Genomic DNA, 13,695 nt, shown 5'->3' on the forward strand with positions numbered 1-13,695 from the left:
ATGGTAACAACATCTCTAAGTGCTCTTTGCTCCGAGAAGATACAGAAGTGAGGTTTGGAGTTCACAAAGAAAATTGAAGGTCAAGTGATGGATAAGCTAAAAAAAAGAGGAAAAAAAAAGTAGAGTCAGAGACGAAGGATCTGCTGTCCTGCTACACAGTGTGAGCACAAAGGCAGAGCTCCACAGACCAATTCTTGGCCAACTCGCACTACAACGAAGAGGAGGGACCTCGGTCACCTTTAACTGCTGCTGACTGCAGTATTTTGTGGGTTCTTGCTGCCTTATTCTTTTTTTTTTTTTTCCCTAGGCCTCTGTCCAAGTATCCTTCTGGATCTCACCTTGCCTAAAGATCAAACTGACTCAGCGCCTCCCATTCCCACCCCACTCCCACAAAAAAATAAAATAAAATAAAATAAAATAAAATAAAATAAAATAAAATAAAATAAAATAAAATAAAATAAAATAAAATAAAATAAAATAAAATAAATCTGTGGGGGTGGAAGCTTGAAATCTAATCTTGGAGGAGCTGCTGTCCTTCAGCCTAAGGAGCCAAGAGACCTGGTACAACCATCCCCCAATCCCTATTTCCTCACCAGCAGGAAGAGCTGAGAGCAGCTGAGGCCAAGAGGGTGTTAGAAGTTGACCACAAAGGGGTAGGAGCTGCCTACCAGTGTCTGACCTGACAACATGGTCTGATGGAAGGAAGGTTGGCTGGTTGCTGGCTGGCCCAAGCGTAAGCGGACAGCAGTGATTCAGGTTTGCCTTGCTGGTTAATAACTTTCTTACCAAGGTCTTGAGCAGAGCAACAATATCTCTGCTGCACACACTGAAGAAACGCTGCTCTGAGCAGCATGCAACGTTTTAGTACCCTTGCAAGATATACAAAGATGCCGCTGCATCTTTCCCTTCTCCCACCAGCTCCACAGCATCTGCTAGGCTTTGTAAGATGCGGCTTTGGTTAAGAGCCCGTGTCACGTAGATTGGAGCGCGGGGGAAACCCTCTCAGCCAACCAGCCTCCCAAACTCACCTCCAGAAGCCATGGGGCGCAGGGACTGACAGGGCTCCAGCAGGGGCAGGTGGCAAGGGGGCACATTGCAGAAGATGAATGCCTGAAACCCGCGTGCGAGGGCAACACCGGTGACAGGGCTGTACTGTTTGAGCCATTGGCCCACTGGCTTTGACCATTTCTCCTGTAGAAAGAGAAGACATGGGAGCTCTATTCTCCCTGCCTTCCTCCCCCACCTAGAATGGGCCATTGGGATGCAGGGGCTAGGGACAAAATCCGGTTCTGACTGTGCAACCATCCTGAAGGTGGCCAGGCTACTCCCTTGTGGATCCCTCTGGGCTAAATGGCCAGCCTGTCCCTACCAAACGCATTTTGGCCTCTCTACTGGTGGGATTCCACTGCCAACCTACTGCAAGGGGGGGGTTGTTAGTAGCTCAGTCATTCAAGGGGAAAACACCAACATGTGAAAGGATAAAATACCACAGTCAATAAATAAATAAGCGGCGCATTAGCAAAAGCGGATATCTCAGCAGCTCCAGGGAGGGAGGGAGGGAGGCCAATGCCGTCAGGTGCCTCATCAGGCTGGCAAGCACCCTGGTGCTTGTCCTGGTAGCTCATTAACTACTGTTATCTCTGTGCCCCCGCCATGATCGCTTTGTACTCGCTGCAGAAATGCTGCCCATGCCAGAAGAAAGCAGCAGTAACACCCACCAGGCCGGCTTGTGCAGCAGAGGCAAAGGGAGCCCAGGATCCTACCAGCTTCCCGGAGGGATGGCGGAAACACAACTGCCCAATCTGGGGTTGTCTCTGGTTCTCCTGGGGACGTCTATTGCCAAGACAGCGTGGGAAAATGGCTTCCGCACATGGAAGGCCGCTCGCCAAGGTGAATGTTTTATCCTGGAGCACAGAGAGGGTTGTCGCAAAGCCCCAGCTCCTGGTGTCAGGCAGTTGTTTGGGATCATTGGCTCTTTTAGCAGGCAAAAAGGATAACTTCCTGACCTCTCTGATAACAGGGAGCACATGGAAAGTGGGAATTCGGAGTCACTAAACCCTACCAAGCAGCAGAGAGACTGTGTGATGCAAGGGAAAGGAAAATAACATTCCTCTCCCCCTGCCTCCCCAACAAGTGGCCATCACTGTGGCAGCTATTCTTTTTCTGACAGGCCGAAAATGAGTTTGTAACCAGAGGGTATAGGGCTGGATATTGCTCCTGCTAAAGTTGCTGGGACGTTCTGAGCTTTTTCAGAGGAAAGAAAAATCACCTAGAAAAAACAAACAAACAAACAAACAAAAAAAACCAACAAAAAAAACCCACCTCAAATCCAGGTGTGGGAGCTGCAAACCCAGGGAAGGAAGGAAAGAAAGAAAGAAGAGCCAACCAAGGAGAGTCAGTGGCCCAGAGGATGCCAGACACCCACTGCCAAAATCATGACTTCAGGACACATGTGGGGCTGGGGATGACGGCACCAGGGTGGAGAAAACTGTGCAGCCCCCATCCACAGGGGGTTTCTCCACAGAGGGAGGTTTTTCTTTTAGGGTAGTAAAGAAACGGTGCCAATTTGATGCAACCATCTAGGCTGCTCAAACACCCATGGGTGGTTGAGCCGCCACTCCAACTCTTGCCCTGGGCATTTGCAAATTCAAGGGTTTAGCATTAGCCCGACTAAAATCTTAACACACCGAAGAATTGTTAGCAGCCAAGTGCCCATGATCCTACGATTATATGCTCAGTCTATATTCACATATACAGTGTTCTCAGCTCAGCGACACGTGGCTGCAGTTGTGGGGCCACTTGTGCCCAGGTGCATCCTGGAGTGTGTTTAAGTGCCAGCAGGAAAGGGGACTTTCCTTTTTTTTTTTTTTTTTTTTTTTTTCCTTTTTCCTTTCCTTTTTCCTTTTTTTTTCCTAGCTCAGGGACCACACTCATTCCAGGGGGCATTTGCTACTGAATTTCCTTTTTTTTTTTTTTTTTTTTTTTCCCCTCAGGAGAACCACCCTAGTTCTCACAAAACCAGGCCATGCAGCGGAGACCAGCCTGTGCCACCAGTGCTCAGGCTGGAGGAGGTGGCTGAGGATGCAGCTGCTGAAGGCCACCCCAGCCAGGTAGGGTGACAGGTAGCAGCACCATGGCGGATGTCACAGCAATGGGGACGTGAGGGTGTGGCTCATGAGGGACCATTTTCCCACTTGGGAGCCTTCCAGTCCTTCCCACCAGATCCTGCCCTCCAGGGCTGTGCCTCCCTTCCCAGGGACATAAGCCGGACCCGCACCAGCCCTGGCCACGGTCTTGCCCTTTATTGGCACCCGCTCCTCCCGGCCCCCTCGTCCCCCCCAGGCTCCCCACCGCCGCCATCACAGGTGGCATCTGGAGACAGGACCCAGCTGCAGCTCCAGGAAGCGGATGATCTCCTGCCACGAGTGCTCCTGGGCCCTGGCATGAGGCTGGGGCTCACCCCCCCACAGCACGGGGCTGGGGGTGCCCCGAATGGTCGAGATGCTGCAGAGCGGCGAGCAGGGCGGCTCGATGAGGTGCCCGGCGCCAGCGTAGGAGAGCAGGCAGTAGCTGTCCTTCCTCATCCGTACCATGGCCAGCTCAGCGAAGAGCTTGCTGTTGAAGTTACGGTCAGCCTCTCCCACCACAAAGAGCACCTGGCCCCGGATCTTCTCCACGGGGATGGCAGAGCCGCTGTGAGCAGGGTCCCGGGGGTCCCCAAAGACGCCGTAGTTGTCGAAGGCTCCCAACTCGGTGAACATCAGGCGCTCGGGGTAGTAGGGGACAGCGGGGATGCAGAGGCCCTTGTAGAGCAGCGGGGTGCCGTGGAGGAAGGCTGAGCCGTTGATCCACACCGTGGCCACCACTTGCGGCAGGAAGGCAGCCATAGCCAGGGCTACCTCCGCCCCTTTGGACACACCGATGACACCCAGCCCGGGCCCTCGCACCTGCAACAGGCACCGGCGCCAGGTAGCCCTTTTTGCGAGGACACCCCTGCTTGCTGGGACACCCCTGCTCAGCAGCACCTCCCCGGACGAGGGGTGTCCCACAGCACAGCAGCACTCACCTTAGGGTGCCGCAGGAGCAGCTCGGCTGCCTCCTCGAAGTACTCCAGGTCCAGCTGGGCCAGCACACGGGGCAGGTCCTCGTAGGCGAAGAAGGCCAGGGCCAGCACTGCAAAGCCCCGGCTGGCCAGCAGCCCGGCTCGAAACTCAATGAGGCCCCCCGCGCCCCCAAACATGTCGATCACGCCCGGGAAAGGCCCAGGTCCTGCGGGCAGCAAGAGATGCCCGTTGCCACCAGGCTGCTCCCAACCCAGAATCCCTCTCGCCATCCCAGCGGCTAAAACCAAGCCTGAAGAGCTCAATGGTGTTCCCGGGGAGGGGATCCATGGAAAACCATCAAACCGCAAGAACGCTCAAACCCGTTTCCGCGCTGGGAGCCACAGAGCAGGAGGCTGATGACCAAAGCTGCCCCATTGCCCTCAGGCCCCTTTGGTCACAGAAGCGGCTCCTGGGGACAGCGACGCGGAGCCTCCCAACTCCCGGTGCTCACCTGGAGGCAGGAAGAGGGCCCCGCGGACCCTGCCCTCGTGGACAGGGGCTCGCTGGACGCCGGGGCCCACGTACCACCGCTCCGCGGTGCAGGCGGCCAGCGGCTGCCGCGCAGGCCCCGAGGCCAAGTAGACGGCATCGAACACCTCGAGGTGGACACGGAACGGGCTGCCGGCCACGTCCCGCTTAAGCAGCCGCTGGAAGAGGGTCTCGGGACGCAGGAACCAGAAAAGCCCCATGGGCCAGACGCCGGTGAAGTCTCCCCCGAGGGCGGCGTGGCGCTCGGCATCCACCTCGCCGCGCGCATCGGCGCGGTAGAAGGCGCGCGCCCGGAAGCGGCCGCCGCGCTCGTCCGTCAGCGAGGCCAGCAGGGTGACGAGCTGCGAGGGCGCCAGGCCCCGTACGCGCACCCGCACGGGCCGGTCGGCCAGCGAGGAGCGCGGCGTCACCGTCAGCTCCGCCATGGCGGGCCGGAAGCGCGGACGCGCCGCGCGTCGCCGCCGCGGACACGGGCGGCGCTGGACGCAGCCGCGCGCTCCGAGCCCCTTCCCTGGCCCGCGGCGCTCGGTTTAAAGGAGGCGAGCGGCAGGCAGGGCTCCCACGCCCCCCGTCCTGGCTTTAGCCAGGATAATCATTAATCAGGGGAGCGCCCGGAGCCCAGCCTCCTGCCCCGGGGGTTGATGACCCAGGGCTGCCCCACGCCTCCGCTGCCCTCCCCGCTCCCACCCCTCTGGCCCTCCTCCCCGAAAGAGCGGGGAGAATCAGAGAAACAAAATCAACGCCCACGCGTGGCCCCGTGCCTGGGAACACCCCGCCGTGCGCCCGGGGGAGCTCTGCCCACCCCCGTGGGGTCTTGCACCTCCAGGGCAGCCGCTCTGTGACCCACCTCCCTGCTCCGCATCGCGGCGGGCGCACAGGGATCTCTCTGCTCAGGCGGGCACGATCCTGGCACCCATCAAGGTCTCCTCTCCCTCCTCAGACCCCCCTGCATCTCCCTGTCTCCCTTCCAGGCTCTGGAAGCCACCCGGGCTGCCCCAGGCCGTGGACATGCTCAGGCCCGGCTCAGACAAAGCTGGACAAGCTCTGACAAACCAGGCCCGAGACAAAGCAGTTTGTATCCGGCTCCCATCATCAGGAGGCGGCGGCTTTGGGGCAGGAAGAACACACACAAACACGGGAAGGGGTGGGTGGATTTTGCAACCCCAAGCCTGCTCCTTCCATGAGGGTCACAGCCAGCACCTCCCGCTGCCCTGCGGCAATGCTCTCACCACCCTCCGCCCCCCAAAACCCTGGGAAAAGGACAGGAATGTGAACGGTGCTTGCCCCTCCATGAGCTCCACATCACAGCAAAGATGAATCCACTTCCCTGCTCTGCGCCATGCAACAGGCTCCAGCAGGGAAAGCCCCCTCCTTAGGGAAGGTCTGGGTGCTCCGTAGTGCCAGGAGGATCCACTCGTGCCCAGGGACTGCTCAGTTCCCGGCTGAGCAAAGGCCCCTGCAGCAGCTTGTCCTGGGGATGCCAGACTCCCCCCCCCCCATGCCCCCAGAGGCAAGTCCAGATCCCTTCGCGCTCCCTTTTTAAGAGAAAAGGCAGATTTGGGTAGTTGAAGCAGTTCTCATTGCAGCGCTGGACGAGATCCACTCCTGCCTTCCCAGGGAAACAGCCGGATCTCACGGTCACCCACCGCAGCCCCCGCAGCGGCTCTGCTCCTCTCCAGCCACAGCTGAGGGCCCGGGCAGCATCTCCCGTGTCCCTTGGGCCAGGAAAACGCCCCCGGAGCGCTGCAGAGGCTCAGGATTTGCAGGACCACCCAGGGGTGGCCAAGGCCTGGCCGGCTTGGGAGCGCCCTCACTGCGGCTGCGCTGCCGCCCTGCGCTGCGCCGGCGCCTTCTGCAGCAGGGCCAGCGTGTCCCGCTTCTCCAGCCGCCGCAGCTGCTTCTTCTTGGCCCGTTTGAGCTTCAGTGGGTTCCGGATCTGGCAGGGAGGAGGAAACGGCAGTTTTGAGAGACCGCGCTGGGGTCAGGCTCCCACCCTCGTGTCTCCCATCCCAGCAACAAGGATAGAAAATCCCAGGTCAAGCTGAGAGCAACCGGCAGGAGCCAGGCCCCGCTGCGCAGCTCCCAGGATTTTCTTCTTCTCGCTGCCAAACACAGGACCTCGCAAAGGCCAGAGCTCGTGCACAAAACCGGCTGCGTTTGTCGTTTGCCTGGTCACCTCAGTGCTCCCCTGAGCAGCCCTCAAAGCCCCCCAGGAAAAGAGGACAAAGCAGGGAATGGGAGGCTTGGAATAAGTCAGAAGCCAGGATCTTGGCACAGACAGGTCTGTGAGGACGCGACGCCCTGCGTGCCTGCACGGTGCTCCAAGGTGCCACTCACCACTTGGACGATCTCCGCTTTCCGCTCGTTCTCCAGGCGCCGTTTCAGGTTCTCCTCCCGCCTCCGCTTCTTTTCCTGTGGGAACAGCACAAGAAGTTTGCGGCCGCCCCTGTCCTTTGGGCTGGGGACACAGTCGAGGAAGCAGCAAGTCCAGGCGGAGGAGAGGAGGCACCTTCACCACCCACCATAGCCACGAGGAGCAACCACAAACTTGGCCCCCTTCCCTCGGGCTCGAGAACACCCTCTTTCCAAACGGCACATCCACACGGAGCAAGCACGAGGCAGCAGCTTCAGGACACCCATCCCCGCAGATCCGGGCTCGCGCCGGCATCGCTCGCCCACCGCCGCGCATCTGCCCGCGAAGCCGAGCCCCCCGCAGGCTTTTCCCCGCCACAAGGGCTGAACGTGGGGCCCCGTTACCTCCCGCTCCTTCCGCTTCCCCTCCTGCAGCTGCCGCGCCAGCTCCTTGACGAGCTGCCTCTCGCGCCGCTCCGACATCTTCCGCCGCCACGACGTGCGCAGGGGCTTGTCCTGGGTCATGTGCGAGAACCTGCGTGCGGGAGACGGCCCCCGCTCCAGGACACCCCCTCGGCTCGGGGCTCCCGCGGGGCTGCTCCGAGCTCCGCGCGTTCCCAAGGCCCGTGTGAACCCGGCCTCGAGCCGGGCGCCCCGCCAGCCCCCCGGCTGCCCCCGCGCTCCCACCTTTTCTTGCCGGGCTCCTTCCACACGCGGCCCGACTTGGGCCGGCCCCGGGGGATCCGCGCCGCCGCCGCCGCCTCCTTCCGCCCCCGGGCGCCGCGCCGCGCCGGGGCCCGGACCGCGGCCGCCCCCGGGGCCTCCTCAGAGCCGGGCCCTGCCTCGGAAGCCCCAGGCGCCGGCGCCGCTCCCACACCCGGCCCCGGTTCCAACTCCGGCTCCAGGCCCGGTCTCGACTCCGGTGCCGGTCCCGCCCCCACGCCCGGTTCCAACTCCGGCTCCAGGCCCAATTCCGATTCTGGTGCCGGTCCTGCCCCCGGCTCCAGTTCCAAGCCCGAACCCAACTCCGGTCGCGCCGCCATCCCGCCCCGCCGTCACGTTCCCGGCGCTTTCGGATGACGTCACCGACGCGCCACGCATCCGCTCAGCGCACAACGCAGCTGCCATATTTGGTGCGGGCGGGCGGGTGGCCCGGGCGCCATGTCGGAGCCGGGCGGCCGGTGCCTCCCCGCCCCGGCGAGGCCCGGGGGCCCGCAGAGACGCTCGCCAGCCTGGCCGGGCGCGGGGAGGGGACGGTTTATTGCAAGCACCGCGCGGGACGGGAGCCGCGAGCTGGTGCGGCGACACCTCCTCTTCGGGGCCCGGCGGGGACGGGCAGCGGCGTCACGCGACCTGCGGAGCGGGGCAGAGCGGAAGTGGCGCCGCGCGGGGGCCCCGCACGAGGCCGCCCGCCCCCAGCGGCGGCGCCGGAGCCTCCCCGGGTGGGAGCGGGGACACGAAGCCCCCCCCGGTGCCCGGGACGGGCCCGTCGGGCCGCGGGTGTCGCTGCGGCCGCCCTTACCAGGCGCCGGTAGCCGCGCTGCCGGAAGGCGCCGCAGCCGAACGCCAGGGCCGCCACGGCCACGCAGAGCTCGAGCGGCGACAGCAGCAGGAAGAGCACGTTGAGGCCGTCGCTCAGGGCCTGCGGGACGGGAGCGAGGAGGCCCCGCCGCCCGCAGCGCGGAGCACGGGGCCTCCCGGCGGGGCGGCCTGGGCCGGCCGAGGGCTACGAGCCGCCGGTACCTTGGCCTCCGCGTAGAAGCAGGGCTCGTCCCCCAGGTGGTAGGGCCAGCTTTGCTCGCACGAGGGAGGGGCCGTGTTGATGGCCGCGGCGTGGAAAACGGCGGCCAGCAGCGTGCTCAGAGCGACCCCGATGCAGGAGAGGCAGCAGGTCCTCACCTGCGGCGGCGCTGGCGTCAGCAGCGCTGCCTCCCCGCCGCGGAGCGCGGAGCGCGACCTGCTCGCAGGGAGCTCGGAAGCAGCGAAACGGTGACACGGAGCTGGGGACGCTTTTTGTCCGAGCTCCCGGAGCGCAGGGGCCCATCTGAGCAAGCTCGGGGGTGTTTGCTCCAGAGCGGGGCAGCCCCATGGAGCTGGTGAAGCTCCTTACAGCAGGGCTGGGCCTCATTGGGGGTCATGGTGGAGCCATTTGGCCTCCTGGAGAAGCCACAGAGGGGAAGCTGGCCCAGGTGACATTATTTTTCCTTGTCATCCACAAGTGACTTCACTGCGTTCTAAGTGTTTCACTGAGGGCCTGATGCTGCAAGTGTTGGGCACCCTAAGTGGTTGACAGGCAGAGAACCAGGCACCTCCGTAGGGCAAGCCTGGTCTTATGGGCTTCCCTCCAGGCCCCGAGGAAACACGGGATGAAGGCAGGCCATGGAGGGGAGCCCCCGGCAGGGGCAGAAGCCACAATCCACCATGAGCTCCGTGTTCCTGCCCCTGCCCGGCCATGGCAGCCCTCTTACCAGCAGGACGTTCTCTCTTTTTCCACTTTCCACCAACAGAGACCCAGTGACCAGGAGCTGCTCCAGAAACGGAGAGGGCAGAGTCAGCAGTAGGATCCCCTCTGCTACCTGTTTACGTGTCACACGTGTCCCACAGCCCCTGGAGTCACCAGGAATGTCTGGGTCTGCGATCCTGAACCCCTGCAGCCTCAGGAGTCAGACAGAAGATGTGGGCTTAAAAGGAGACCCTGGTAACGAGGGGACTTAGCCCCAGAGAGACCCCCCCATCCTTGTTTGGTGGCAGGGAGATGGAGCCCCCGTGTGTCCCTGCTTACCAGGACCCCCAGCCAGAAGAGGAGCCCTCTGGCCACAGCAGAGAGCGGAATGTGGTGCTCTGCCATGGTCAGGAAAATCCCGCAGCAGAAGCGAATGATTCCGGCGACAATGTGGAGGGCCTGCGAGGGACAGAGGGGACGAGGCTCCGCGGGGTCCGAAGCACCGCGTGCTGCCGCGGCCATCACCCCAGCGGTGCCGGGAAAGGAACCTGCGCCTGGCCTCGCTGTGCGAGGAGAGGGACTCGGCCCCAGATACTGCCCGCTGGCCGGGGCTCTTGCAGAGCCACCTCGAGGAGGACGGTCCCGGCAGGGTGTCCCGAGCGGGGCGCGCGCTCTCACCCCCAGCGCTCGGGGTTGGGCCCTTCTGAAGAGGTGCACGTGGAAGGACGCGGGGCGCGACGGGCAGCCGGGGGCCTCCGGGGCGCCTTCCGTGAAGATCCGCACGCCGCCGGAGTCGGCGGGCGGCGCTGCCATTGCCTGCGGGCAGAGCGACGCTGCCGAGGCCGGGCACGAGCCGCAGGGAGGGCAGCGGAGCCCCCCGGGGCCTCCCGGGCAGGGGGACGGGAACGACCCCGGGCTGCTCTTCGGAGCAGCGTGCGGGATGCTGCAGTGGGAGGCACCGCATCCTCTTGCAGCACCGTCCCGCACTGTGTCCTCCTCCCCGCGGCTTGGCCCAGCCCAGGTACCTCCTCCAGCCCGGCGCGGCCTCGTCCAGGCGGCCCCTGCGCTCCTTCAGTGCCTGTCGGGATCCAGGAGGCTGGAGTAGCGCGGGCCTGCCGGGAACGCGCTCCTGCTGCCCTTTGCTCCCTGCAGGAAGTTTGCTCATGGAAATCTCAGCAGGTGCCTCTTGCTCAACAAGGCCGACCCTGGCCGCTTTGGCAGCAGCGGGGGGAGATGCTGGCAACCGCATCCGCTTGGATTTGTTGAGGCTCCGGGTCATGCTGGTGCTTGCACTCCGTAAGGGACTTGCTTGCAGCGCTGCTGACTGGCACCGTGGGCTGGACGGGGATTTTCGAGCACCAAGACACTTGGGAATCACCTGGAAAAGGGAGGTGTGAGCCCCCGCACCCCCAGGCATGGCACAACTCAGCCCAGGTGCAGCTCCCCCTCCAGGGAGGATCAGGGTGGGGGTCTTGGCCCAAAAAGCAACCGGTCGATGGAGCTTCGTGGTGTCCCCGGGTGTCACCAGCAGCACGGGGAGGAGGCGGAGGGGACACGGGCTGCTCAGAGCATCCTGGAGACGGCCCAGGGGGAGCCCTGCAAGCGGGGGAGCCTCTCGGAGCAGCCGAGTGTGCGGTTAGCCCTGACAAGGGGCTCCTTTCCCCTGCCGGGATTGCGGGAACGCGGAACGTCAGCGCTTGTCCCCGGGCAGCTTGTCACAGCAGCTGAGAGGCTGCCGGTCTCGGCAGCGTTTTGCACACAGGAAAGTGCGGAGTGAAACGGGGTGCAGCACGAGCACCGTAAATGGCGCAGGGGGCTCTGGCCACTTGTTCCAAAGGAGAAAAAAAAAAAAAAAAAAAGGCAATTCTTTCCAATAGGAAATTAGCCTGGGAACGGAGCCACCGCACATGGTGCAAAGCTCACGAGACACAGGCTTTGAGGCCCTCTTCCTCCTTGCTCGGACCACTGTCTTCCAGGTCTGCCAGAAAACAGCTATTTCCTTTGGGGCTCTCGTCCCCACCTGCTTGCTCTGAGGGCCGGGCTCCTCCGTGCCGGCCTGCGAGGACCTCCCGGGTTTCCTCGGCAAGCGCTGGGAAATCACTGCCCGCTTCCAGCCTCCCGTGCCCAAGGTGGCTGCAGGAGTCCCGGGATGGAGCTTGGGATGAGGCTGCACCTGGGACACGGAGGTGGGAGAAGGTTTGAGCAGATGGAGCGGGATATTGGCAGCCATAGCTTGGGGACCCTGCAGGGATTTTTTCATTCTTTGAAAGCTGGGGATTTCTGACCGCATCCAAAGGCTTCCCAAGAGTTGTGCAGTGACAGGAATAAGGAATATTTAAACACAGTGCCCTGATGTCTCTGCTGGGTTTGCTGTGGGAAGCTTAAGGCTGGCTTCACCTCACTTCTACAGGCACGAGCATCAACAGTGTTAAGAGGCCAAGTTCATCTCGCTTAAATATCCCCATCACTGTCTACACTTGTCGTCTCAAGACTAATATGAGACAGGACCCTCAAGAGGGGAGTTTCTCATAATGATTTTAGGAGCAGCTGAAGCAACTGTTAGAATTGCATTTCTCTTTCCTTTGACCCTAGAGGGAGCTGAGACACCTAGTTTGGAGTAGACACCACTTTTAGAGCCCAGCAGAGATGAGCTCGAGCAAGGGGTAAGCAGCAGCTTGCAGCCCCGAGCTGCCTGACCTCAGGATGTGAAATACGAGCAGTGTGACAAGTGGACACATGTAGGAGGTCATATAAAGTTGTCAGGTCTGTTTTTCCACTGCTAAATGATCAGCAGCACTTTTTGTTTACTACCTGTCTGTTTTGTTTGCAGAGACCCGGCTGTGAGGGTGTTCCTTCAGATATTCCTGTAGATCAGCTGGCTCTTACGCTGCTTCTGAAGACTCTCCTGAAGGCTTTTGCCACCTCCTTGCCGTGCTGATTGGAAGCTCTAAGAAGCCACCAGGAGCTGGCCGGGTAGATACGATGCAGACCAAGGTGGCCACCTTGTCCCCCAGGGCAACGGGCTACCAAGTCACGGGCAGGATGAAGCCGCAGGAAAGGGCACCAAGGAGATCAGTCCTTAGAAACGAGCTTGGAAGGGTGGGATGGCGCCGTCCGCTCTGGCTGCTGGTGGGGGCTCCTGCTGCCTCCCAAGCATGGCCAGCGAGCGGGGCTGAGGTGCCAGAGGGCTCGTCCTGCTCTGTGGCCACCCAGACCCGCTCCGCAGCAGCCGCTGGGGCCGGCCGGTGGCCAAAGGCTGCTCGGGAGGCGCTGCTGGATGCCCTTCCTGCACCGCGCGCCCGGGCTCGCACGAGGCTGCAGCCGGAGGCGCAGTTTTCCAGCAAAAACACGGACATGGACGAGTTTCAACTATTAAGCACACTCCTGATGGCTCTTAATGTTTAATTTTTGCTGGTGCTTGACAACATCTCTCCTTAGAAGGAGAGGTTTTTTTTTTTTTTTTTTGACATCCTGGTGCTAAGTAGTTTCTCATTTGGGCTCTGGTCTTGTCGCGTTCTCGCAGCTACACGTGGGGTGAGCCCTTGCAAACGGTGTGATCCGACACGTCGCCTTTGCACACGCATGGTCCCCGCTGATAAAACCGACGGCTTGCGCTCCCAGCTGAAACCACCTCGCTACAGTGGATTTCCTCCCAAATCTGTGTTTTCAGATCCCGAAAGCATTCCTGAATTTTCAGCCTTTCAACTGGAAACATCCGTGACTGCCCTTATCCCTCCAGCAGGGTCTTGTTAAGTGGCCGAGCAAAACCTAGTTCAGAATGAGGTATGCGTGGAGAAAGTGCTCTTCCTTTTCTAAATAAAGCCACGGCCCAGCTGGGGATGGCAGGAGCCCAAGGTAGGATGTTACAGTTTATTTTGGAAGCAGATGCCAGAGGAGGTGAAACTTTCTTCACATCTGGCCGAGCAGATGCTGGGAAGTGGCAAGGCCTGGACAGTGTAGCCTTCCAGCCCTTTATTTGCAGGCATTTCTGACTTCACTGATCTATGCAGTGAGTTCCTGAGATGTTTTGAAGTAGAATTTTGCTCTCCTGGCAGATGCAAATCTTCCCTCGATGCTTGTTGTTTCTTTTACATGGCCAGGAGGAAATTCAGCAAATTGAACACATGCATACAGAGCAAATATATATATCCAGTGCAGACCGAGAGTGGGTGTTAGCTGAGATGTTCAACATGGGCAAAAATTCTACGTGTGAGCTTGGCTTCCGGGATGGGCGTATAAGTATAAACATATATTATCCATAGTTTATGAACTTGCAGGTTCAATGAGTTTAATATCCAACTGTGGAAC

The 13,695-nt window shown here is 60.9% G+C and overlaps 3 protein-coding genes across 3 annotated transcripts; all 3 read right to left on the bottom strand.

Annotated features, from left to right (window-relative positions):
• Window positions 1-3,349: 3,349 nt before the first annotated feature.
• On the bottom strand, window positions 3,350-5,017 carry LOC104578818 (bile acid-CoA:amino acid N-acyltransferase-like). Its single transcript, XM_010226394.2, has 3 exons — window positions 4,555-5,017; window positions 4,067-4,269; window positions 3,350-3,947 (listed from the first exon to the last, which is right to left on the bottom strand). The coding sequence occupies exons 1-3, from the start codon at window positions 5,015-5,017 to the stop codon at window positions 3,360-3,362; spliced, it is 1,254 nt and encodes a 417-aa protein (XP_010224696.2). The 3' UTR covers window positions 3,350-3,359.
• Window positions 5,018-6,402: 1,385 nt separating this feature from the next.
• Window positions 6,403-7,987, bottom strand: CCDC86 (coiled-coil domain containing 86). The gene is made up of 4 exons (XM_088534224.1): window positions 7,632-7,987; window positions 7,350-7,479; window positions 6,930-7,004; window positions 6,403-6,528 (listed from the first exon to the last, which is right to left on the bottom strand). Exons 1-4 carry the CDS (start codon window positions 7,985-7,987, stop codon window positions 6,403-6,405), a joined length of 687 nt encoding a protein of 228 aa, XP_088390350.1.
• A 301-nt stretch (window positions 7,988-8,288) lies between these two features.
• LOC148592607 (membrane-spanning 4-domains subfamily A member 4A-like) lies at window positions 8,289-10,200 on the bottom strand. The gene is made up of 6 exons (XM_088534225.1): window positions 10,066-10,200; window positions 9,727-9,846; window positions 9,413-9,469; window positions 8,688-8,843; window positions 8,467-8,586; window positions 8,289-8,297 (listed from the first exon to the last, which is right to left on the bottom strand). Exons 1-6 carry the CDS (start codon window positions 10,198-10,200, stop codon window positions 8,289-8,291), a joined length of 597 nt encoding a protein of 198 aa, XP_088390351.1.
• Between the last annotated feature and the right edge of the window lie 3,495 nt (window positions 10,201-13,695).

The sequence above is a fragment of the Tinamus guttatus genome, unplaced genomic scaffold (genome assembly GCF_059628265.1).
Source record: "Tinamus guttatus ecotype Peru unplaced genomic scaffold, ASM5962826v1 Tinamus_guttatus_pri_ptg000546l, whole genome shotgun sequence".
Taxonomy (NCBI): Eukaryota; Metazoa; Chordata; class Aves; order Tinamiformes; family Tinamidae; genus Tinamus; species Tinamus guttatus.

Bases quoted from the DNA above. Each gene is read 5' to 3' on its own strand.
- LOC104578818 (XM_010226394.2), bottom strand. From the start codon at position 5,017: ATGGCGGAGCTGACGGTGACGCCGCGCTCCTCGCTGGCCGACCGGCCC. The intron at 4,270-4,554 runs GTGAGCACCGGG...TGCTGCCCGCAG, and splicing joins GGCCCTCTTCCTGCCTCCAG to GACCTGGGCCTTTCCCGGGC. The intron at 3,948-4,066 runs GTGAGTGCTGCT...TGCCTGTTGCAG, and splicing joins TGCTCCTGCGGCACCCTAAG to GTGCGAGGGCCCGGGCTGGG.
- LOC148592607 (XM_088534225.1), bottom strand. From the start codon at position 10,200: ATGGCAGCGCCGCCCGCCGACTCCGGCGGCGTGCGGATCTTCACGGAA. The intron at 9,847-10,065 runs GTGAGAGCGCGC...TGTCCCTCGCAG, and splicing joins CCCAACCCCGAGCGCTGGGG to GCCCTCCACATTGTCGCCGG. The intron at 8,587-8,687 runs GTACCGGCGGCT...CCCGTCCCGCAG, and splicing joins GCTTCTACGCGGAGGCCAAG to GCCCTGAGCGACGGCCTCAA.
- CCDC86 (XM_088534224.1), bottom strand. From the start codon at position 7,987: ATGGCGGCGCGACCGGAGTTGGGTTCGGGCTTGGAACTGGAGCCGGGG. The intron at 7,480-7,631 runs GTGGGAGCGCGG...TCCCGCACGCAG, and splicing joins AAGGAGCCCGGCAAGAAAAG to GTTCTCGCACATGACCCAGG. The intron at 6,529-6,929 runs GTGAGTGGCACC...CCTCCCTGCCAG, and splicing joins AAGCGGAGATCGTCCAAGTG to ATCCGGAACCCACTGAAGCT.